Genomic DNA, 25,186 nt, shown 5'->3' on the forward strand with positions numbered 1-25,186 from the left:
ACTATCCCTCGTAGCCTTTAAAACCCAAAAAGATCCCTGTTGACTAGATCAATTTTTAAAATAAGTTTTCAAAAACAGAAATGCCCTTAGAGTGTTTTTGTAATCATCAAAAGGTAGAAGTGATGTGAAAATAAAATTTATAAAGATGAGTAATATCACACCATATATTTTTTTATTATTTATACTAATTTTTAATTTAAATATAGATTATTATATTAACCTTTTTTTATTGAATCTTTATATAAAATTACACCTTTTAATAATTATTTTAAAGGTTGATCTAGTCAACATGAGTATTTTTGGATTTTAAGGGTGTTGAGGATGATTTCTGTAATTTTTCAAAAAGTAGGGATGGTTTGTATAGAAAAACAATAGGTGAGGGGTGTAAATGTAATTACCGAAACATGTAAGATTGGTTTGAAAGACGATCTTCATATTCAATACGCAAATTGTGCTAATTAATACATAAGGGGATTATTTATAATTGCAAATTAATTTCCCTTTTTCAAAAAATAATGCCGCTCCACTATTAGTTGTTTCCCCTTTAGGGTTAGTTGGGCGAAGGGAATTATAAAGATATACAGTGAAAGTATAATACTTTTTTCTCAAATTATTTCATAAGAATTCTTTTACCATGAGGTTGTTTGTTGCTTGAATGAGCATTGCAAAAATAGATAAAATTAATGATGTAGACAAGTAAATTTTTATTTGAAATTCAATGATGACAAGTATAAAATAGTATATTAATTACATTTTTTTATTTATATATTAAAAGTTATTATATTAATTTGAATGTAAATAGTTAACTTAATTGATATTTTAGTATATATTCAGTTATCAAATCAACAGTCGACAAGTATAAAAAATAAAGTATTTCGGTCAGTTAAATCATGTCTTGCGGTTGAGCCAATCACATGGCGTCACGTGGAGCAGTTGCATGTACGCTCCAATTAAATTAAAATAAATAATTTAATATTTATCTCTTTAGAACATACAAATATTAAAGAGATAATATTAAACGACCAATCATGTCTTGCCAAATACTTAATATTTTTATCTCTTTAAATTAAATTATAAAGAGATAATGCAAAAGGTGTTCAAGTACATCACAATTCTATCTCTTAGATGTCTGTATAAAGGGGTTCTTAGAGCTCATTCAATACACAAAGATAGAAAATAAAGACTCAAGCAAGCGAAGGACAAATAATTCTTTTTACGCAGTTTCTCAAGTTCAAAAATATTCAAAAGCATTCAAAAAGATGATCGAGTTGTTCGTCAAAGGGAGCTACAAATTATAACGTTATAAGTATCCAAATATATTGTCAAAAAGATCCAAGTGGCAAATCCACATCCAATTCCTCAAATCTCAAGTCAAAACTATAACGTTTAATTTGAGATTACTGACGTGAGCCCTTGAATTAACGTTATAGAAGTTCAAACAAAGTCAAAGGGAAATCTACAAGGAGATTTTACCTTTAAATTTGTCAAATACATTCTTGAAGAGAAGAATAAGAGGATTGGATAGAGATTGTACTCATTTTTACCTATCAAATAATTTTCTTGTATTTTAATTTTCAGACACGACAAGATTCACACTCATAAATGATATTGTGAAAATCTTTTACCAATTACCTATAATCTATACTATTGGATTAATTGCATTTTTCATCTTCTAATTATGTTTGTCTGGCATTTAGCCCTTTAAATTTTATTGTTAGGATTGCAAAATAGTCTTGTATATTTTTAATTTTTTATGTTTTAGGAAACATATGGCCTAAATATTTAAACTCGGTTGCTTGTCTTCCACCGACATGTGCAAGGCACATGAGTCTTTCAAATCAATTTTAAATTTTTCAGCAAAATATGTACTATAATAGAGGACTATTAATTTTGCAACCCTAACACTATAATTAACTTTAAGGATTAAAATGCCAAACAGACATAAGTAGATGATGAATGCAATTAAGCAATATTTATAGAGAGTGTGTTTAGTTGGGGTGAAAAGTAGGAGTATAAAAAAAGTGAAAGTAAAATAAATGTATAAGTGTTTGGTCGGAGGAAGAGATGAAGCTAAAACAAAACTCGATGTATATGAAATTCCTCTAGAGTCCAACTTTGTTTCCGTCCGAAATTACGGGAAAAAGTGGAAGTTTAAGGCCAAAAAGACAAAAAATATAAGTTTTATTTTTATTTACTCTATTATCCATATATATCTATATATAATTTTCCTCTAGTTCTTTTCTCCTTCCCGCTAACAATATTGTACATAATTGCTAGAGAAAAAATAACAAAATCGCTGAAAATGTGTGTGTTCTTTGCATTGCCTTCTTCAGTGCATCTGGAGATGATATATAAAGTTATTTTTGGTACCAAAAAAAGGGTTTATGTTTGAATTCGAATTCGATAGTCAAAAATATTATTAGTAATTTTTATTCTAATTAAATTAAATAGTATAGAATGAACGAACAATACTCATTTTGATAAATATTTTTATTAAAAATAAAATATTCTTGTTCTTGTTTGATAAACGTTTTCATTAATAAGGTTTTAAATTTTTGATATACTAAAATTATATTAGTATAATATTAATTCATTTATTTTCTAATACAAAATGAAAAGAGGGTTATTCAGTAAAATTATAAAAATTAGTATTTTCTTCTTAATCTGTTTTTCCCGTATAAAACAAGGGGAAGTATTTGAAATTTACTCCCATTCTAATTATACCAAACAACCTGAAGGAAAACTATTATTCTTTTCCTCCCCCTCCCCCTTTCACTTTTCTTTTCCTCCCCCTCCCCCTTTCACTTTTCTTTTCCTCCAAGTCCCACACGCGAGTCGCCCGCCCGCCCTGCCCCTGCTCCGGCTTCGAGCGTCGGGCGTTTGTGCGAATGCCTCAGGATATATCTTTTTACAACAAAAATATTTAATTTTTTAGAACTTAAAAGTTTTTGCAAAAATTAATTTTGAAGATTAAATTATAGATTTTCAAGTTTAAAACCTGAAATGAGAATCATCAAAGCTGTTACAGTTTTTGTTAGTCGTTTTTTACCGTTTTTCATCCTCAAATTGAAGGTTTTAATGGCTGGATTTATGTGTTGCATTAAGATATACGACTTGGCGATGTCTACATATGCTAGCCGTTTCTCATTTTCCAAAAACACACCAACATTACAAACTCACATCTCTAAGCTCTCTCTCTCTCTCTCTCTCTCTCTCTCTCTCGGTCTATCTCTCTAATTTTCAAATTTGAGCTCTTAAATTTTTAGAACAAGCTTCTCAATATTTATCAAGGTGTTCTTCGGTATAGTGATATAACTAAAAAGAACTGCAATCATCTTATCCTAGGAAAAATTACGTTGTATCCGGTGCATTACTGATATGGGACATATTTTCTTCAAGGCAAGTAGTGAATTCTGCGATTCGATTAATTCTTATGATTACCATTAGACTAACAATTGCTACGTTATAATTCTTATTGTGAGTTTACTATTTGATTTTTCTTGTTGTAAATAGTGTTTGTAGCTGTGATATGTTATTTGTTGATCTTTAGGATTGATACTTAGGCCACGTGCCCTGATCCTGTTCATGCATGCTTTTAGGAGTAACCCAATTTCTTAGTTGCGGCCAGACAATTGCATTCACTTATTTGGGCGTCTCCATGGATGCACTGCTTGTTGGAACATGTGACCAAAAAGTCAATTAGATTGGTAATTTTGGAAACCATTCAAGTAATCTTTATTTAAGTAATATTGTCCAGACGAATATGGTAGTATTTGTCTCTAGTACATGTGTCTGTTGTGCTAATCAATTACATTAAGCACTACGTTGACGTTACAACAGATGCCCATATACCATTTAATAACATATGTAGTTGGGTTGCACATTGGATATCGGTTATGAAACTAACTTCAAAGGATTGGTTTGAAATATTCCAAGTTGAGGACCTCGAGACTGATCATCGAGAGTCCTATTGAGACTTGCATTGAGTATTACATTTATTGGATGAGTGCCATATTTAATCGACAACATACATTGGACGTCTATGCAATTTTAGTGGGTTAGTTAACAAGGTGATCAACTAACTGAACTGACTCACGGGGATCGCTACATGGAAGCCTTGGAGGCTTGGTCAGTATGACTTGAATCCCTGGCTCCAATAGTACGGGAGTAGTCCTCAAACTTGAGGAATCAGTATAGTCACGTGCACACGATGACTGCATCTTGGATTTGTGCGAGAAGTAATTGTGTCACAGACATGTCTTTATTGGACTTAATTGGACTTGTGTTTATTTAATTAACGAATTGGATACCGTTTTAATAAGAGACAGTTTGTGCTTGAGTATTTAGTTGGACTAAATACCTAATGGGCTCAATCAAATGAATTTTATTAAATTGAATTTAATTAAAATTAATTGGGTCTTGAATTTATCTTAGACAAAATCGGCCCACTCATTGAGGCCACTAGCAAAATTGATGGAGAGAAAGTTGACCAAAGAATTGCATTTTTGGAAAGTGCTAGCTTGGTCATAATTAAACTCTTCTCTATTTGGAACGTATTGAAAAGTGCATTATAGATAATAGACACCCTTATTTATCTATTCAAGGTATATAAATATATATTGTGTATAATTATTAAGGTAATAATTCATTACGTAATACAACAAAATAAAAAATTCCTCTTCCTCCTCCATGCTTTCGGCCGCCCCCTCTCTTTTCATCAAGGGTGAAATTTTGATCTTGATTCCTTCTAGCAAAAGGATCAAGGACTCATTTATCCTGGTCTGGTGTGGATCATCTTTGGAGGATTCCTATGCTGCAATCTCGAGTGAAAAAATTCGACAAAGTTGCTCGATTGAAAGTTTGAAAGTTTAAGAAGTAAAATTCAATTTTACATTTATTGTTCTCCTTTTATTTTCCCAACCATAGCCTCGTATGATTATTTCTTTATTGTTGTTTAATTTTCATACTACATCAAACTTATAGGGACTCCAAGGGTACACCCCTTGAATTTGTTGTTTTTTTTTACTCTTTAAATTTAATTATTGTATGCATTTCTGCTACCGCTTCCGTTTGCGTGTTCCTAGGCTGTACCACATGATCCTTTGAAGTGGTATCAGAGCCCCGTTCGATGTAAAGACTATTAGTTTAATGTGAATAAGCATGTTAACATATTTTAACGATTTTTAAAGCATATTTTAATTGCTTACTTTATTGGTAATAATTAGGGGTGGCCGTCGGGTCGGGTACCTAAGTTGTCGGGTAGTGTTATGAACCCGAGTAGGGCGGGTACCCAATAGTCGGGTTCGGATAATTTCATGCAAGTTTTTTTTTATTATAATTTTTTTAATGAAGCAATGCAATTTTATTCATAAAATAAATTGCAATGGCAAAGCATCACAAGAGACATTCAATTTTTTCAAACATCATTAGCAAACAACATGAACAAAATAATCCATCAAGTCATTATATTCTAATCATCAATTTACAATTACATGTGAAATAGTCCAAACTCAAAAGTAGTCCAGTCAAATATCAATTATGGTTGAATCAACTCCCAATTTTGTCAGCTCTACAAGAAAACAAACGAAAAAAAAGAATTGAGATTTATATAAATAAAAATATATAGAATTTAATATACAACAAAGCAAAAGAAAAAATAAAAAGTACCTTGCTCAAACATTTCAATGTCACTTAAATCTTCTTCTATGCTTATTGGCTTTGAATCTTTACGGATCCAATCTTGAGCAACAAATAATAGCTTGAACAATTTTAGGAGATAGTGAGCTCCTAAATGCATCAAGAACACGATCACCAGTGCTAAATGCGGCCTCTGAAGCAACAGTCGAGATAGGAACTGCCAATATATCTCGAGCCATCTTTGATAGAATCGAAAACCTCTGAGTGTTCACTTTCCACCATTTTAATATATCAAACTTTTTCCTATACTCTTCGACATCCTCACTTAGATACTTCTCTAACTCTGATTTTATGTGATCTTTTCCCCCTGTCATGTAAATCATGTACTCTTGTTGTAAAGAAAACCTGTGAGTCTCGTTCTCTTCATCATACATAAACATTTCCTTTAATGAGGAAGAAGATGAAGAAACACGACTAGAAGATGAACCCGGGCTTTCTAAAGTTCTTTGAAGAGTGTGTCCATATCTTAACTTGTAATAATTGAACAACTTATGAAGACCATCCCGTACTCTCTCTTTCATCGCATCACTTTGTCCAATGCCACCATATAATTTATCAAAGGAAAATTCTACAAACCCCAATTTGTGACGTGGATCAAGTATCACACCAAAATACAAAACCATATTCATCTTTTCAATTGATTCCCAATACTTGTCAAAGTTTTCTTGCCATATCACTTAATTCAACATCATCACTATTCAACCATCTTTGAAGAAGCAAATCAACTTCACATATTTCATAAAACACAATATCAGATGCGACATATGAAGAACCGGAAATGCACTATGTGAGATTGTAAAAGTGCTTCAAAAACTTCAATGCATCTTTGCCCTATCCCAGTCGGATTCAATAGGAACCCCATCAAATGATTTCTTTGAAAGATTAGTTTTATAAGCAAGATCTATATCTTCATAAGCATCAAATGCCCTTTTAAAACATATCGCAGCTTCTAACATCAAGTAGGTAGAGTTCCATCTGGTAGGTACATCAAGAGAATAACTTTTTTGTTTCCATAAATTCAGCTCATTCTTGAAATTTTTTGTACCTAGCTAGAGTGTTTCTCACGTACCTAACTACCACTCTAATACGAGATATTGCCTAATGCTCATCCTTCCCTTTCAAACCATCTTGAACCACAAGGTTGATTATATGTGCCATACACCTCATGTGCACATATTTTCCACCTAAAATATTTTGACCCCAGTTTTCAAGTTTCTTTTTCAAGTAAACCATAGCTCCATCATTAGAAGATGCATTATAAACAGTAATCGTAAAAATCCTATCAATACCCCATTCAAGCCAACATTTCTCAACACCTCTACTAACTTCTTCACTTTTGTGTCCAATAATTGGACAAAAGTTCAAAAGTCTCTTATGTAAATTCCAATTATCTTCAATAAAATGAGCAGTGAGACACATGTAATTGACTTTTTGAATAGATGTCCAAGTGTCTATTGTAATCTAAACCCTTTGAGCATGATTTTTAATAAATGACTTCAATTTTGCTCTTTCATTGACATACATATGGAAAATGTCTTTTGTTATTGTCCTTCTTGATGGAATAGTAAACATTGGACAAGCCACCGACATGAAATGTCTAAATCCAGAATTCTCAACCGTTTTAAATGGGAGCTCATCTACAACCAACATATAAGACAAAGCCTCTCTAATTTTCTCTTGATCAAATCTCCAATTGACAAGAGGGTCCTCTTTTTAGCCTAAACGAATTGAGTGAAAAGACAATCTCGTCTGATTGGTGGAAACATCATGAGGTTTAGTCTTGCAGGATTCAAATTGGTTCTTTAGAGGTCTAGTTCCATGTACTTTTGGATTGACTTTGATTTCCCAACTACAATATTTGCATCTAGTCTTTTACACTTTATCTTTTTAACAGTAAAATTTATGAAAATGATCCCACCAAGGTGATCTAGAAGTCACTATCCTCTTTTTTCTTTTCTTAGAATCAAGTAGAATATCATCCTCAACCTCTGACATATCCATACCCTTATCAACATCAAAGTCAAGATTATCAACATGATCACCACTGACCTGATTATGAACCATGTTCATATTTATGCCTCAATCTTGAATATCTGATAAGTCTACAGTAGGTGAAGATTGAGATTGAGAATTTCACATATGCAAGATTAAAACATCCACATGTAAGACACAAGATAGTCTAAGAACCACTTCAAAAATATAGTCTAAGAATCACTTCAAAATTATGGATATATAAAATCATGTCTGAGAATCTGAGATATATACTCAAACAGTTGATGTAATTTAAAGCACAACTAACCCCAAACATGAGAAAACATAGGGAAAAGCTACAACTGAAAACTTGCATTACTTTTTGAATTGTTTACATGAACTCCTACTCGCTCTACATGGATGCTAATATCTGCACTCTCTTTTTTATCTCTCATTTCCACACAAGAACAGTCACAGGGCTTCAGCAACCAAACCCCAATTATTTTTGGCTTAGCCATCGCAAAATAAGTCAGCTAATGTTGGACGAATACTTTTAACCAGACCGAATGATGAGCAAGCTAGATTCTTTAGGCATTGAACCAGATTAAAAATCACAAATACATATACACAGAAAATAAATGAAAATATACACACAGTTAATAGTTTTTAATGATCTTAATACATACACATCCTGACAGTTTGTATTGTTACATTAAATAGTTTCCATTGAGCTTCTATTTATAAAATTGAGGGGATATGAAAACAAACACACTTCTAAACTTTGATCCAGTTGCCAGGATGTTCAAACACACCATTTCATCAACTATCAAAATTTATAGACATTACTCATTCAAGAAACAGGAATATATATCAAGTATCAGTCAATTTGTATTCCCATCATCAACACAAAACAACTCTACAATAGTTTGTCAATTAGCAATTTTGTACAGTAAAACGACTCCAGAAATATAGCATCACCCTTCTTAAATCTCAAGCATGCCGCAGAAGTGAAGCACCATAGATGAGACAACCTTAGTTCAGAAACTCATTATCTAAAAGCCTAAAACTCGTAATGCCTTGAAACGAACTGTAGAAAACACTGCTACAGATAAGAATTCATTTTTCAAAAATTGAAAATATGGAGCAGATAATTTTTACAACCCCAAGTAATAAACTTACTACTAAGATATGTACACAACACAAATTCAAACCAACAATACACAAACAGAAACCTTACCTATAGGCTGTAGATGAAGATTCAAGGAATCCCAGTTCAAAATTGAATCTTGAAAAAGATGTGTAGACAGAGTAACAACCAACGATGGCGACTCATGAGTGGTGGCTGATTGGCGGGGAAGGGTGAAGAGCGTGCGACGGCGACTCGCGAGTGGTGGCTGACTGGCTGGGAAGGGTGAGAAATGAGAAGAAGAGGGAAAACTAGAGTCTGAGTGAGGGAGAACTGGACCATTTCATAAATGGTAAACCCTCTCATTTTTCCCCTTTTAAAGTCGGGTACCCAATTGGGTTAATAGGGTTGAGTTTTAAAACTCGAACCCAATCCGATTAGAAATAGGTGGGTTTCGATTTACCCGAACCCGCCATAAAAATCCGAAAAACCTGCCCCGTTTTACCCAAATCCGATTGGATCGGGTCGGGACCCGATTAAACCGACCCGCTTGCCCACCCCTAGTAATAATTTGTAGAAATTAACTTGTTTAATTTTGTGATTAAATGGATGATCTAAGTATTTAAGAAAAATTGAATTTTTCTGTAAATACATGGTTTTATTTTCAGTTTAATGTGTGAAATAATTTTTTTTTAAAAGTCACTGTAACAACGCACTGCTAGTCGAAGCTACTTGGTGTGTGCGTGTGCTCGCATTGGTAAGGGAGCCAGCGCACGTGCAGTTGTCTACGCGCAAGCACATTGCACAGGTGCTACACGAGCGCATATTGGCAAGGGAGCTAGTGCGTGTGGGGCAGTCTGCCAGTAGGCGTTGCACGCGTGTGCGTGCAAGGGAGCTAGTGGACGGCTACAGGCCGACGGCGATCGGCTCCACTGTTCTTTTACCGTTTATCAGAAAATTAGATTTTTTGATTTCTACACATTTTCTAAAAATTATTAATTTTGAATTAAATTGGATTTTTTTTTCTAAAATTAAGTTGCTTTATTAATATGGTTTATTCATGTGCATTGGATGCAGATATTTTAATCATCCTTTTAATTATAATTTTAAACTTGTATTTTCTACATATAATTATTTTTTATGATATTGGATATTATGGTTTTTATTATAAATGGGATGTTTTCTTTTTGTCTGGCATGTTTTATTAGATTGTTATGTTAGTTGGATGACAATGGATGATCACAAAGCCCTTTGACCGTTTGAATGTATTTTATTTTGTTTATATTTAAGTGTTCCCTGCTATTTTATCTCTCTCCTTCTCTCTCTTTCTGCCTTAGAATAATCAGGCTTACTTTCCTCTCCAATTATGTACTCCCCAGATTTTTGATTGGGTTTTTTTTTAGATGTGATGAGAGTAGCACGGGATTTTTGTGGTGAGGATTTTATTTTTGTTATAAAGCAAGCCCATGGAGAAGAAGGCTGAAGGTGAAAGGAGGCCGAATGAGGAGTTACAAGTCCCATTAGTATGTTAATGCATAAATTACATTTGTAATAGCATAGGGCCACCCTAGACAGACCTTAGACTCACTGCGGGCTCAGTAAGTCGCATAGGTTAGGTTCGTGATCATCCAACAGGGGTGTACTAGGTTCTTTTGGATGCGATGCATTTTTAAGTGCTATTAAATATTTGATATCTATGCATGCAAAATATTAATGTGATGAGATCTCAATCAACACTCGAATTTAACTCTCACTCGGTTAGACGAAGTTAAAGTGTTAGGGCCCAAAATGGACTTGGATCAAAATGGCTTGATCTGTCCAAGGTTTCCATCCACAATAATATGGTGAGGAAGCTGCCGCTAACCAAATGTGGTCTCACGAGTCGTAACACATTTGGAATAGAGACAAGCTACACCATTATTGTGAACAAAGAAACATGCTTATTGTTTTCCTATCTCACAAGTCGTGGGGGGCGATACACCACCTTGAAGTGGAGAACCAAATTGGTTATGGAGACAAACCCTTCGATTGGATCGAGGTGGTGTGTATTTAGTGGGAATTTTTGAAGTATCTTAATGAGAATGGAATTCTCATTTAGTGAAATTCTTCTTGAAGAGACAATGTTGAACCGTCTGGGATAAGAAAGAACTTGAACCTTGATTGGACATGGTTCACTCGGTGTTTCACTTAATTACTTAGTCCATCTTGATATGGACTTTCAAACAAATTGTCAAATTGAAAAACATGGCATTTTCTTAAGGCCGTGATCCAGACACCATCTTTTATATGAATTAATAAGCCTGTATCCTACAAAGGGTCTTGAGTATGAGGAATGGTCTTGCATATGTCAAGGGACTAGTGGGAGGCAAATTAGACTCGGAGTGTGATTTATCCAGCTTCATTATGGAATAATGCAAACATCATTTGTAATCAAATCTTCACTGACTATATTTCAGTTCTCCAAAGGACGATCAGAAAGCTCCAATTACCTAAAAGGTATGAGTTTTTGAATCTAACCGGATAAGAAAATGCGATGTAAGACGTCGATCTGGATAAATAGCTTGGAGCCATAATATCCGCTATGGGATTCAAACTAAGTTTGAACGTCTTAAATCTGGAATACTTGTTTTGACAAATTCATGAGGTACATGACTCGGTCAAGAACAAGGTAGAAGGTCGGTGGGAGCTCAATTGTGTTCCTAGTATTTCAGATGTTAAACACGTCTTGATCATTTGGAATGATAGAAAGATATTTTGGAACTTTAAAACACAAATATTGTTCATATAATTCTTCATATAGGAATTGGATTCCTATCTAGGGATAAGCTATCCAAGATTCAGTCGAGGTAGACTGATGAGGAGCTTAGATATTTGACATCCCTATGTCTTTGCTGTAAGCGACATAGGAATGTTGTTCAGCGCACTAAGCCCAATATTGCTTATGAATTTTAAGCATAAAAATAGATATCGAGTGTGCACCGATGAGGTAACAGATATCCGTTGAAGAGCTATCTTTAATACCTGAATAAGGATTAAAGAAGAGCTCTTGATGCACATTAATGGAGAGTTGATTTTGGAAGGCTATAGCGACAATAGCTTCCAGCATCATATGAATCGTGTTTAATCTCAAAATGAGCGTATATTCAAGCTTTATGATGATATAGAAATTTGGAAAGGTTCCAAGCGGAATACCATAAGAAGCTTCATCATTAAAGCTAAATGTATGGCAACTTTAGATGTTGTATTGGAAAGTGGTTAGGATTGAAAAACTATACCGGATTGTTGGGTGTACAACCTGGCATAGTGGCGCCAGTGGTCACCTTGGAGGATGGCAGCTAGGTTGTGGCACAAGGTAAAAGGCCCAAGATCTCATCACAAATCTAAGAAAAATTCTTAGACACCATCATTTGCTTGGAGCAATGGTAGGAAGCTATGACGTGCAGTTGGACTGCAAAACATCGAGAAACCATAATAGACCTGTAAAACCTAGCCGATATAGTAGATTGCTCATGATCAGACTAGTTTGAAAATATGGGTAATTGGCTTTAAGGTCAAGTGGGAGGTTGTTGGAATAGGTGACCAAAGAGCCAATTGGATTGGCGGTTTTGGGAACCATTCTAGCAATCTTTATTTAAGTAATATTGTCTAGACAAATGTGGTAAGTATTTATCTCTAGTACATGTGTTTGTTGTGCTTGCTAATTACGTGAAACACTACTTTGACGTCACAATAGATGCCCATAGACCATTTAATAACCCATGTAGTTGGGCTGCACATTGATGGCGGCTGAAACCAACTTCCGAGGGTTGGTTTGAAGTTTTCCAAGTCGAGGACCTCGAGACTGGGTATCGAGGGTCCTACTAAGACTTGCACTGGGTATTACATTCATTGGATGAGTGTCGCGTTTCATCGGCGACAAACATTGGACGTCTATGCAATTTCAGTGGGTTAGTTGACAAGGTGATCAACTGACTGGACTAACTCGCAGGGATCGTCATATGGAAGGTTTGGAGGTTTTGTCGGTATGACTCGAATCCCCGACTCCAATAGTGTCAGAGTAGTCCTCACACTTGAAAAATCACAGTAGTCACATACATACGGTCACTGTATTTTGGATCTGTGCCAGAGGTGATTGTATCGTAGACATGATCATCATAAGCCTTGTCCAGTGCAGTCAGGGTATGTAGCAAGGACAACGAGTTCCAAGAATAGGATCAGTCCCTTGTCAGTATGTGACAGAGGAATTTCCTATACACTCGGAGATGCATTCAAGCCTTATGAACCTGTGGCCACAATGGTTGATCGAATAGAAAAAAGAGATTTCTATGTCGAGAAAATTGGCATAACGCGGTCTCAAGTATTAAGCATTGACGCCTAGTCCAGGATGGGAAGTGACACCTAATTCCATGCCCTAGACTAAGACCGCGAGATGATAGATGGAAAGACCTTACCCGTGTGGACTCGAGAGCCTAAATTTTCACACGGATATTCACCTAGTCTCTAGTGCCGTGGAACATTGCTAGACGACCATCTATGGTAGTTGGGCTTCTTGATGAAGGATTGATCAAGAGCGATTCATTAATTGGATTTAATAATGTTAGTGTTGGACACTAGCCCATGTCTAGTTGAAAGGTGAACCTAAAGATTCACACACAAATCATTGAGAAAGAACAAGGAATTAATTTGAAATTAATTTCCTAAGGTGTAAGTAATCGGATAACTCACACATAGGGGTCAATTGGATGGATGGCCCAAATTTGAATTAATCGGATTAATTTAATGTGGACTTGTCTTTATTTAATTAATGAATTGGATTTCATTAATTAACAAGAGATAATTTGGGCTTGAGTATTTAATTGGATTAAATACCTAGTGGGCTCAATCAAATGGATTTTACTAAATTGGATTTAATTAAAATTCATTAGGCCTTGAATTTATTTTAGATAAAATCGGCCCATTCATTGAGTTCCACTAGCAAAATTTATGGAGAGAAAGTTGACCAAATAATTGTATTTTCGAAAAGTGCTAGCTTGGTCATAATTAGGCTCTTCTCTATTTGGAATGGATTGAAGAGTTGCCTTAAAGATAATAGAGTGTATCTACCACATTCTTGTGTATCTATTCAAGGTACAGTAAAACCTCTATAAATTAATAATTTTGGGACCATGAAATTTTATTAATTTAGAGAGATATTAATTTATCGATAAATTAATATTTTATTAATTAAAAGAGAGACTTTTTAAATTCAACAAATTTAGTACATATGTATTGAAAATAAATGAATTCATACATATTTTATTGATTAAATTCATGCATCAATCAATTCTTTGTAACTAATTAAATATATTCATTGTATACAATTAACTATTATATTCACAGACGCATGTATCAATTCATTGGAATTACTTAAATATACATGTTTATATTAATTCGTTGCACTTAAATAACTATTATAACTAATTGAATATATTCATGCATAATGAATGAAACATATACTATATAAATCTCAACATGAAAATAAAATAATTCATAACACCCACTCATGTCTTCTCATTTAAAAGGCATCGCAAAATCATCCATGAATGATCAAATGCGTAAAGCATTATAGACTTCATATTTTAATAAATTTCTATAATATTTATAATTATAATATTTATGAATTATTAATTTAGAGTTTTAATGGGACCTAATATTTATAAAGGAATTTTTCAAAAAATTATTATCTTATTATCTTATCGAATTTGATGTTTTTTTACAAAGGCCCAAGTCAGGACCGGGAGATTTTATTATTTTAGAGAGTTTATTAATTTATAGAGTATTAATTTATAGAGGTTTTACTGTATATAAATATATATTGTTTATAATTATTAAGGAAATAACTCATTAAACAATATATTAAAAAAAAAAAAATTCTCTTCATCATCCATGCTTTCGCTCGCCCCCTTCTTCTCACTGAGGGTGAGATTTTGATTTTAATTGTTCTAGCAAAGGGATCAAGGCCTCGTTTACACCGCTGTGGAGTGGATCATATTTGGAGGATTCCTATGTTGGAATCTCGAGTGGACAAATTCGACAAAGTTGCTCAGTTGGAAGCTTAAAATTTTAAGAGGTAAAATTTGATTTTACATTTATGCTTCTCCTTTTCTTTTCCCAACCATAGCCTCGTATGATTATTTTTTTGTTGTTGTCTAATTTTCATACTACATGGAACGCAGGGACTCCAAGGGTACACCCCTTGAATTTGTTATTTTTTACGCTTTAATTTTAATTATTCTATGCTTTTTCATGACCGCTTCCGTTTGCGTGTTCCAGGGTCGTACCACACGATCCTTTCACTGCTAACATCTCTTCTAATAGACTTGACCACATTCAGAGTTAAACCCTTACTATACTTGTAGTACAAACACCCTTTAGAATTACAGGGACAAACTCATAAAAAGTATTAGTCTATTTTGATGCTCTGATATACCCTACGACTTGTTAATACCAAATTGAACCTTCTTTATGGGATCTCCACTTAGAAGATTGGGTTGCCATCATAGTTACATCATTGATGGGTTTTCAGTCCCATCCCCAATCTAGATTTATATACTTGTGACAGATCTAATTCTTTCGTCAAATGATCAACTACATTGTCCTTTTTTCTCACAAAGTCAATACCAATTACCCTGTCAGACACTAATGCCTTTAAAACTTCAGTTTAATTTGGTTGTGTCATTTGGTCTTTTGGTTGTATTTACGACTCCTCACATTGCAATTGTGGTTTGGTCATCATAATGTACAACAATAGGTGGAAGAGGCTAGCTTACAACGTGAAGCTGTGATAACAACCCAAATAGTAATTCTGCCTCGGTACCAGTTGTATCCAACTCACATAACTCGACTTCAAAAGTAGACTGGCTTATCAAAGTCTATTTTGCAGACTTCCAGGAGAATGCCCCCCCACATAAGGTAAAGATATATCCTGAACGCCCGTTACTTTCGAATTTTTTGGCTATCCAACTAGCATTACTATATATCTCAAGAATAATAGGAAATCTGCCATAATATATGACTAGTGATACCATTCCTTTCAAGTACCTTAGTACCATATCCAAAAGCACCTCAATGGGTTTTGTTAGGACAACTAGTGTATCTAGCCAGCTTTGAGACATAAAAGAATATATCTGGTCTCGTGCCATTTGCTAGATACTGTAAGCTCCCAATAATTTTTGAATACCATAGTTGTGCAACCGGAACACCACTGTCATTTTTATATAAAAGCTATAGAAGAATCATATGGTGTCTTTGCAATTCTACTCTTCTGATAACCAAATTCTTCAATTATCATCTCAACATAGTGAGATTGAGAAATGACTATCCCATCAGTTGAACGAATTAACTTGATGCCAAGAATTACATCAACCTCACCCAAATCCTTCATCTCAAACTTATTCTTTAAAAATGACTTGGTTTTGGTTATAATTTATAGACAGGATCCTATTAAAAGAATATCATCTACATTCAGGCATAAAATAATTATTTTATCTCCTTTAACTTTACAGTATATACGCTTATCATTCTCATTTACGGTGAAGTCAAATAGAAGGATAGTTTTGTCAAACTTTTCATGCACTGTTTGGGTGCTTGTTTAAGTCCATAGAGAGACTTAACAAGTTTACAAACTTTGCGCTCTCTACCATGAGCTACAAATTCCTTAGGCTGATCCATGTATATTTTCTACTCGGGTTCACCATACAAGGAGGCTGTTTTCACATCCATCTGGTGAATTAGAAAACTATACACTGAAGCAAAGGCTATAAGATCCAGATTGTAGTCAATCGAGCTATTGGAGAATAAGTATTAAAATAGTCTATTCCCTCTTTTTGTTTAAAACCTTTAGCCACCAATCTAGCTTTAAACTTATCAACGTTCCATTGAGTTTCAATTTCTTCTAAAAAATCTACTTACACCCAATAGTGCTACACCCCAGAGGCAGATTAACTAGCACCCATGTCCTGTTAGAAACAATGGAGTCCATGTCACTTTTGACAACTTTTTTCCACTACTTAGCTTCCGAAGAATAGCATATTTGAAAGTTATCGGATCATCCTCGATATTGTAAGTAACAAAGTCACTTCTAGAATCCCTGAGAACCCTAGCTCTCTTACTCCGTTTAAGTTCATCTGACTCCTGAGTCAGACTAGTACTACCAGGATTAACCTATTTAACATCTTTTCCACATGTTTAGAAATAGATGTGGAGGGAAGTGAATCATCAAGTGAAACACTTGAAGGTATTCCTGTTTTCATAGGAAATATATCTTCTAGGAAGATAGCATCATGAAATTCGACTATTGTGTTGATCTCAATGCCTGGAATTTCTGATCTAATAACCTGAAATCTCAAGGCATAACTTGTCTCCACATAGCACAAGAACACAACATCCACAGTCTTAGGGCCTAATTTCTTTCTTTTGTGTGGTTTTCTACCTTTCCACAACTCGAAAGGAGTACTCGCATTGTGTTTCAGAGGGACTTTTTTCAGAATATTGCAAGCCGTATTCAAACCCTCTCCCCACAAATACTTTGGTATCCCAAAGGTTAGTAGGAGACTGTTAATCATATCTTTAAATGTTCTATTATTTCGTTCAACTACTCCATTAGATGAAGAGGGATATGGAGGAGTCTCTTCATGAATAATGCCAAAAGTTTGACAATATATTCATTAAACTTACTCAACTCATATTCTCCTCTTTTATTAGACCTTAGTCATTTAAGTTTCTTATCAGTTTGGGTTTCTGCTTCATTTTTAACAACAAAATTTTTTCTAAGGCTTCATCCTTATTTTTCATGAGAAAAAATAAGAGTATTTAATGCAATCATCTATAAAAGTTGTAAAATAATATTTGTGGTCCCTGGTCAAAACCCTATTGAACTCACAAATATTTGTGTGGACTAAATCAAGTATGTTTGAATCCTTTCAACTGACTGAGAGGGTTTCCTAACTTGTTTAGCTTTTACACAAACTTGTCATTTGTGACTTCGTTCAACATTTTGTCTAGAAATTAAATTCAAATTCATCATTCGTTTGATTGAATTAAAATTTAAATGACCTAACCTACTATGCCACAAAGTAGATGATTCAACATTCAATCTAATAGAATCAAAAACATCATTTTTGTTATTATTCTCAACTTGAACTTTGAACAAGCCATCTTCTAAATAACCTTTACTAACACAAATACCAAATTGCTTAATTACAACTTTATTAAATTTAAAAGCTAATTCATATCCCTCCCTAACTATTACAGAACCACTAATATTATTTCTTTTGACAGTGGGAACAAGATGAACTTTTTTCAACAACAGAATGCGCCCTACAGAGAATTTCAAGTCCATGCTTCATATCCTAAGGAGTTCAGCGATACTGGAGTTTCCCATGCTTATTGTCCTTCCACTGATGGCCTAATAAGATACTAAGAGAGATGTATCAGCACAAACATGCATATTCACTCCAGTGTCAATCAACCAATCACAAGGTTCATAAATAGCCAAGAGTTCAGGGTTGTACAGATACATACCCTTCAGTTGCTCCTAAGGTGCTAGCATCGCTAGAACCACATACAACCATATTGACAATTGCCTGCCCAGTCTTGGTCTTTTAGTTAGGACAAAGCTTTGGCAATGCCCAACCTACCCACAGTCCCAACATAGTTTGTTTACTTTTAGTTTCTTATTTTTGGTGGTCTTGCCTTTATTAATGGCTTTTGAGTGTGAGTTTACTCTATTCACTTTTCCCCACTATTAGATTAGCGCTGAGTTGATGCTCATTGGCATCTTATGGGTTTGATTTCTACGCTCCTCCTGAATGCTTATAGAGATCATAAGATCATTTAGAGATAGTCTCCCTTTCTGATGATTGAGTGTCGTGCCAAAACTTTTCTAGGATTTGGGAAATTTGTCCACTACGGACATAACTAGAAACTTCTCAGAAAGTTTCATCTCAGCATCAGCCAGAGCATGCTCAAGGTTGATAATCTCATGAGTTTGTTCAGCTATAGACTTGTCCTCAACAATTTGATGGTGCACAAACTTAGAAACAGAATACATTTCGAGCCTTTGCACTTTAGTATTATATTTTCGGTCCAACTCATCCCACAGAGATATAGCAATATAAGAGTTGGGAACAATAGACGTTGAAGAGTGTATTTGACATAGATGACAAAATCGCTCCTCGGCTTATTTGATCCCTCTCTGTCCACTATGCTATGTTAGCAATTTTAGGATTGGTATCGGTTAGTTCAGGTCTGGTCACCTGAATCATTGTTAAAAGTCCTTTCATCATTAATCAAAATTTTCATTCGCTGTTGCCAATGTTTGAAAAATTGGTCGGAAAACTTGTTTAGCAGACCGGTCGAGTCAACCTTCGGTGCGATCGGAATTGCAACAGAAATAGGCTTGGCCATTCTTAATTATTTTGGAAACTGAAAATAGAGTTCAAATAATTTTAATAAAAATATGAATTCTCAAAACAACGTTTACAAAACTATTTAAGACATTCCAAAAAAATCCAATTTTTCAAAACCTGTATATTTTCTCAAGAATGTTGGAAAAATTTTAGTTTCATCTAATGAAATAATGTTTTGAAATATAACAATTCGAATTTACAAATCAAAAGTAATAAAAGCTATGTTGGAACAAATAATATATCATAGTTAGAATTTACAAGAAGAAAATTAAATAGTAAACTTACCACGAGAATTGTATCAATTCTCAGGTCAATGATAATTGTAAGAATTAACAGAATCACACAATTCACTGCTTCCTTTGAAGAAAATATATGTCTCGTATCAGTGGTACACTGGGTACAATGTAATTTCTCCCAAAATAATACAGTTGCAGTTATTTCTATTTTAACACTATACTGAAGAACACCTCGATCAAATACTCAAAAGCTTATTTTAAAAACTTAAGAGCTCAAATTTGAAATTAGAGAGAGAGGCGAGAGAGAGAGAGAGAGAGAGAGAGAGAGAGAGAGAGAGAGAGAGAGAGAGAGAGCTTAGAGATGTGAGTTTGTAGTGTTGGTGTGTTTTTAGCAAATGAGAAATGGCTAGTTTTATATAGGCATAGCCAAGACCTATATTTTAATGCGGCACATAAATTTAGCCATTAAAACCTTCGATTTAGGGATGAAAAATGGCAAAAAACGGCTAACAAAAACTATAACAACAGCTTGCTTTGATGATTTTATTTTAGGTTTTAAACTTGAAAATCAAATTTAATCTTTAAAATTAATTTTTGCAAAAACTTTTAAGTAATTAAATGATTTTGTTGCAAAAAGGATATATCCTAAGACTAAGACATTCGCCCAAATGCTTGAAGCTCGGAGCCGGAGCCGGGGAGGGGCGAGCGGGTGGCTCGCGTGGGGACACCCCTGTGTTCGCTCTAGTCTTCATAACACTTCAAACTCAAGTTTAGACTTGAACTTAATATAATAGGAGTTTATTATATCAATAACTTCCTATGTGGGATAGAGAAATATGAGTGTTTAAAACTCACCCCCACAACACCTTATAGACTTATCAATTCCCATCATTTTTCAATATGGGGCAAATATTTCTTCTCTTTTTCTCAACCTAATCTATGGATTTCATGTAATTTTATTAAAATTAAACACATTGTCCCATATTGAAAAACTATAAGCCAAGATTATGCATTTTTTCATTTGTCCACATTGAAAAAGAGACAAGCTTAAGCTATTTACACTATAAATATGGTGATAGTATACATATCCATGAAGCACTTGCCTATTTATTTTCTCTGACATTTACTTCTCTCTTTGTATATTTCATTATATTTTTTAGTGGAATATATATCTTATTATATTATTAATTTTTTTAAAAAATAAAAAATTAATTGGACCACGTTTTGGGACCGAATTTGCCTGATTTTGACTAGTCTGTACTGGATTGATTGGCACCAATATTATGGCCATGACCTAGACCTGATGCATGACTTGTCCAAGATCGAACCGGTTGAACCAGTCCGAGTTTGGAAACATTGGCCTCAAGGCCTCGGAGTAACTAATTTTGATAAAATAATTTTGGATAGTCTAAAATGTCCTTATTTATATTTATTTCTTTCATGAATAGCCCCATTAATTAACTAGTTAGATCAATCTATTCTATTCATGTTTATTTAAAGTAAATTTGTTTTTATCAACTTTGATCAGTTCTCAATTTTATTTTTTCTTATTTTATTTAAATAATTAAATATAGTAAAATTTAAGTTATATAACGTACTAACTAAAGGAAGGAAAATTAAATTATTGAGAAATCAATCAAGTGTGTCTGATTGTTTCGAAAGAATATATATTTCCCATTATATTTCGGCTTTACAAGACATTTATGATCTCGTAAGAATACAAGTTCTTTCACTTTCAACTCCCATTTCTCTAACAAAGCTAAAGGGGTATTTATAATACTATTTATGAATATTTATGACAGATAATGTAAAATCAGAATGTTGTCCCTCAACTACTTCTCAATTTATTGTTGTCTTTTAGTGGTGATTCGGGTCGAAAGATGTAATCTCCCCAACGAAGGTCCTGAGCTCGCTTCACTCTTTCCAGATGTTGAAATGGGCCTTGAGAAGAAACAAGAACGTGAGGCTTGTTGATCGAATCCGCGACTAAGACCCTGCGACACTCAAGTCAGATCGAGTTCGAGATGTGAGAAAATGATCTCAAGCAGTTAATGAGCTTGAAAGCAATAAATGTGACATTCCATTAATGTTTTGAAATAGGAGTATTTATAGGCTCAAATGTACTGTGCTGAGTGGGTCACGTGGCATCATCTTAAAAGAATGTTGTCAGAGATCGAGTGATGATGTGACAGACACGTTCTCCAGGTCTGGGCGCTGGGTTGTCGGAGTCGGTCGAGTCTAACACCCCGACTCGGAAGTTATGTGCGCGTATCCAATGGTATTTTTCATATTTTTGCCCCAAATGAGGGTATTTTTATCATTTTCCTTGATAAATGAGTAGTATCCCTATCATTACTCCCTCAATTCTTTTAGCATAAGAATTTACACTAGGAAAAGTCAAACAATTGCTACCCTTAGCCTGAGCCATCGCATCCGTTGGTTCTAATACATGTGTCGGCATCTGGTGGAATCCGCTTGGTGCGCCTTTTCTTGTTCTTCCTCTATAAATATGGGTCATTTCAAACTCCCACAGACGCTGTCAGAGCTCTCCGCAAGAGTTCGCCTACATCCGGATCCCGAATACCATCCCTAAGGTACTCATGTCTTCCTATAACTCCAACTCTAGTTCTGACTCTTCTTTTGGGTCGTCTGCAACCTCTCCTCAATATGGGAATGTAGTCGTTATTCATGATGATCCTCAACCTGTTAGCATAGCAGGTCCCTCTAGGGTTAGTAAACGTAAACACTCCTTAGAGTAGCAACTTACGAGGAAATCCCTACGCATGTTAAATATGAAGAAATGTTAAATAAGTGTCCTTGGGTGAGTGTTACTAGTACAGTAAAAATTCTTATTCATCATATCAAAGAGAGATACTTCATTCCCCAAGTTTATGAAATGATATTTCCTGGGTCTTTTGACCGCATGCATCATCCTCCTTAAGGATTTTGCCCTTTTTCTCTTTTACATTTTGAGGTTGGCTTCCGTCTTCCATTAGCCATCCCTGTAGCCAATATACTGGAAGATCGAGTGGATTGGCCAGGGATTGTGCGAGCGAAAGCAGTAATGTATGCATACAATAATAAAAATTAAAGTACAAAACAATGAGTCCAAAGGGTGTACCCTTGGAGTTCCCGGGTGTTTGATGTAAAATAAACATGAAATAATTACATAGATGGGGCTGAGGTAACAAGGTAAAGAAATAAAAAAAAAAGGAACCAAGGGATGAAATTTACCTTTTGTCTGAATCCAACTACTTTAAATGTTCACATGAGGCTCCAACGCAAGAACCCTCTAACTATTCCACAACACACTGGTACTAGAATCTTAATGCTTTCTTTGCTAGAAGAAAGAGAAAACTACTCCAAGAATTGGAGAGAGAGAGAGAGAGAGAGAGAGAGAGAGAGAGAGAGAGAGACTAGGGAAGAAAAGAAATTGTGTAATAAAATTATTCCCAATAATATTATAAATAATATATATATATATATGCCTTGTATAGATGTACATAAAAATTTCTAGGTACATTTATCCATCTACAAGGTAATCCCAAATCAAGAATATCACTGAAATTGCAGTTTCCAACATTGCAATTTACAAGTCAATATTTCCTTCCATAGAATTTTTCAATGTTCTCAATTAGGGGTGTGTTGGCCGATTTTTATGACTAAAAATACAAGGCCAATGAATTTTTATTAAAATCTAATTTCAATAAATAGCCACCCAATTGAGCCAATATGTATATAATCCAATTAAAATACATAAATCCACATTGTCTTCATTAATTAATAAGGTCCAACTAATTAGATAATAAGGACAAACCAAACATAAATTAATCCAATTATTTTATCCTTGGGCCTTCTATCCAATAGATCTCTAATTTGCAAGTAACACTAAAAAAAGTAGAATTTGTGACGGCATTTTCTGAACAACCAAATAGCCATTTCAATACACACGGTCTTTGCAACGACTTTGTAATGGAGTGGTCTTGCTGACGTCATTGAGAGGATAATGAAAATGAATTTTTTTATAACGGCCAAAATCGATACAAAAACCATTACAAATTTTATCTGTGCCTAAAACCATTATAATTTATAGGCCGTTACTATTTTGCTATGATTTTTATAACGGTTATCTATTTTAGTAATGAATATTTGGTCAAATAATCAACCGTTACAATGTCAGTGGCAAAAACCATTGCTAAGCATACGAAAAGACGGTGTTACAATAACCATCACATTAGGAACCTTTTTTTTTTATAAGAGCCGTTCCAAAAGCCGTTACAAAATAACAGCTACATTTTCTAACGATTAGTTCTCAACGGCTATCGTGGGCGTTCCAAAGGCCGTTACAAAAGCCGTACAAATAAACTTATATATATGCATTTCATTTCATTTCATTTATTGTAAAAGCTTTTATACTAACCACACACACTCTCAACATTCTAATTTTTCGTGTATATAAATTTGATTAGCTTGTAAATTATTACTTATATTTTGGATCGTCAACTAGTGTTGCTCATCATTTAAGTTGGTTGATCAGATAACAAAGACTAATTTAATACTTTATTGTGTTCAACCAAATTATTTGTAGTTTACTTATTTTAGTTTTATAATTTTTTATTAATCTTATATCATGTTAATTATATGCATTCTCCTAAATAGTGTACGTAGTATGATAATATTTATTAATATGTAGGTTGTGAAATTAAAAAATTAATTAGATATATATATATATATATTTATGTGTGAATACAGTGATACATGTTAAGAGAATTGGGAAGATGGATGTATAATAAGAACCTTCCAAGAAGGACAGGTCTGACACTGGAGTTTGAGGATGGGCTTATGACATTCATAAAATGGACAAAGGGTCAGCATGGATATGTAGATGGAGACAAAATTAGGTGCCCTTACCGAAAATGAAAAAACACAAAGTTTAGAACACTATACGATGTTAGTTATCACTTGTGTATGCGAGGGTTTATGCCAGAACATTATAATTGAACTTCTCATGGCGAAATAGGGAATAGGAGTACTTTGACGCTGTGACTGACCCTCTAGTGCCTGAGGAGCAAACTCCAATTACCCATGTAGAGGGTAATTATTCACATTGGGGTGATGAACAATATATGGATTGGGCGCAGCACATGGCTTTTGATGCAACCAGGCTGAGTTATTTTTCTTCTTCTCATGATGCTGTGCCTGATGATGGTACGAGGACCTGCTCTGTCGATGCCGGTCCTTCTTCATATTATTATGGCGGTGGCCCCTATGATTATAAGTCAGGGTTGCCAAACGATTTTTACAATGCACTGCATGTTGACGACTAACCATTATGGCACAGTTGCACCTAATCTCAATTGGCAACTGTTGCTGATTGGTGGATATCAATGTGAGGCCATATTTTCTAAGCGATCATATGATTGATATCCCAGTGGGCTAATAAAATAGTGCCCCTGGGTCAAACCCTGCATAGAGATTACTATAGCACTAAGAAGTGGATAAAGGATTTGGATTTACCTGTTGAGAAGATTGATGCGTCTAAGAATGACTGCATGTTGTACTGGAAGGACGATGTAGATTTGGAGTACTCCAAGTTTTATGGGGACGCTAGGTATAAGTCGACCTGAGGGCGAGACCCACACCGCAAGAAGTCCTTGTATACCGTCCTTAGGTACCTGTTTCTTACTCTCCGTCTGTAGAGGTTGTAT

General features: G+C 34.4%; 1 protein-coding gene across 1 annotated transcript; it reads right to left on the bottom strand.

Annotated features, from left to right (window-relative positions):
• Window positions 1-5,726: 5,726 nt before the first annotated feature.
• LOC148789144 (zinc finger BED domain-containing protein RICESLEEPER 1-like) lies at window positions 5,727-6,326 on the bottom strand. Its single transcript, XM_088877560.1, has one exon. The coding sequence runs from the start codon at window positions 6,324-6,326 to the stop codon at window positions 5,727-5,729; it is 600 nt and encodes a 199-aa protein (XP_088733686.1).
• Between the last annotated feature and the right edge of the window lie 18,860 nt (window positions 6,327-25,186).

This window comes from Sesamum indicum, linkage group LG2 (assembly GCF_026168435.1).
Source record: "Sesamum indicum cultivar Baizhima isolate 11 linkage group LG2, ASM2616843v1, whole genome shotgun sequence".
In the NCBI taxonomy this organism is placed as follows: domain Eukaryota; kingdom Viridiplantae; phylum Streptophyta; class Magnoliopsida; order Lamiales; family Pedaliaceae; genus Sesamum; species Sesamum indicum.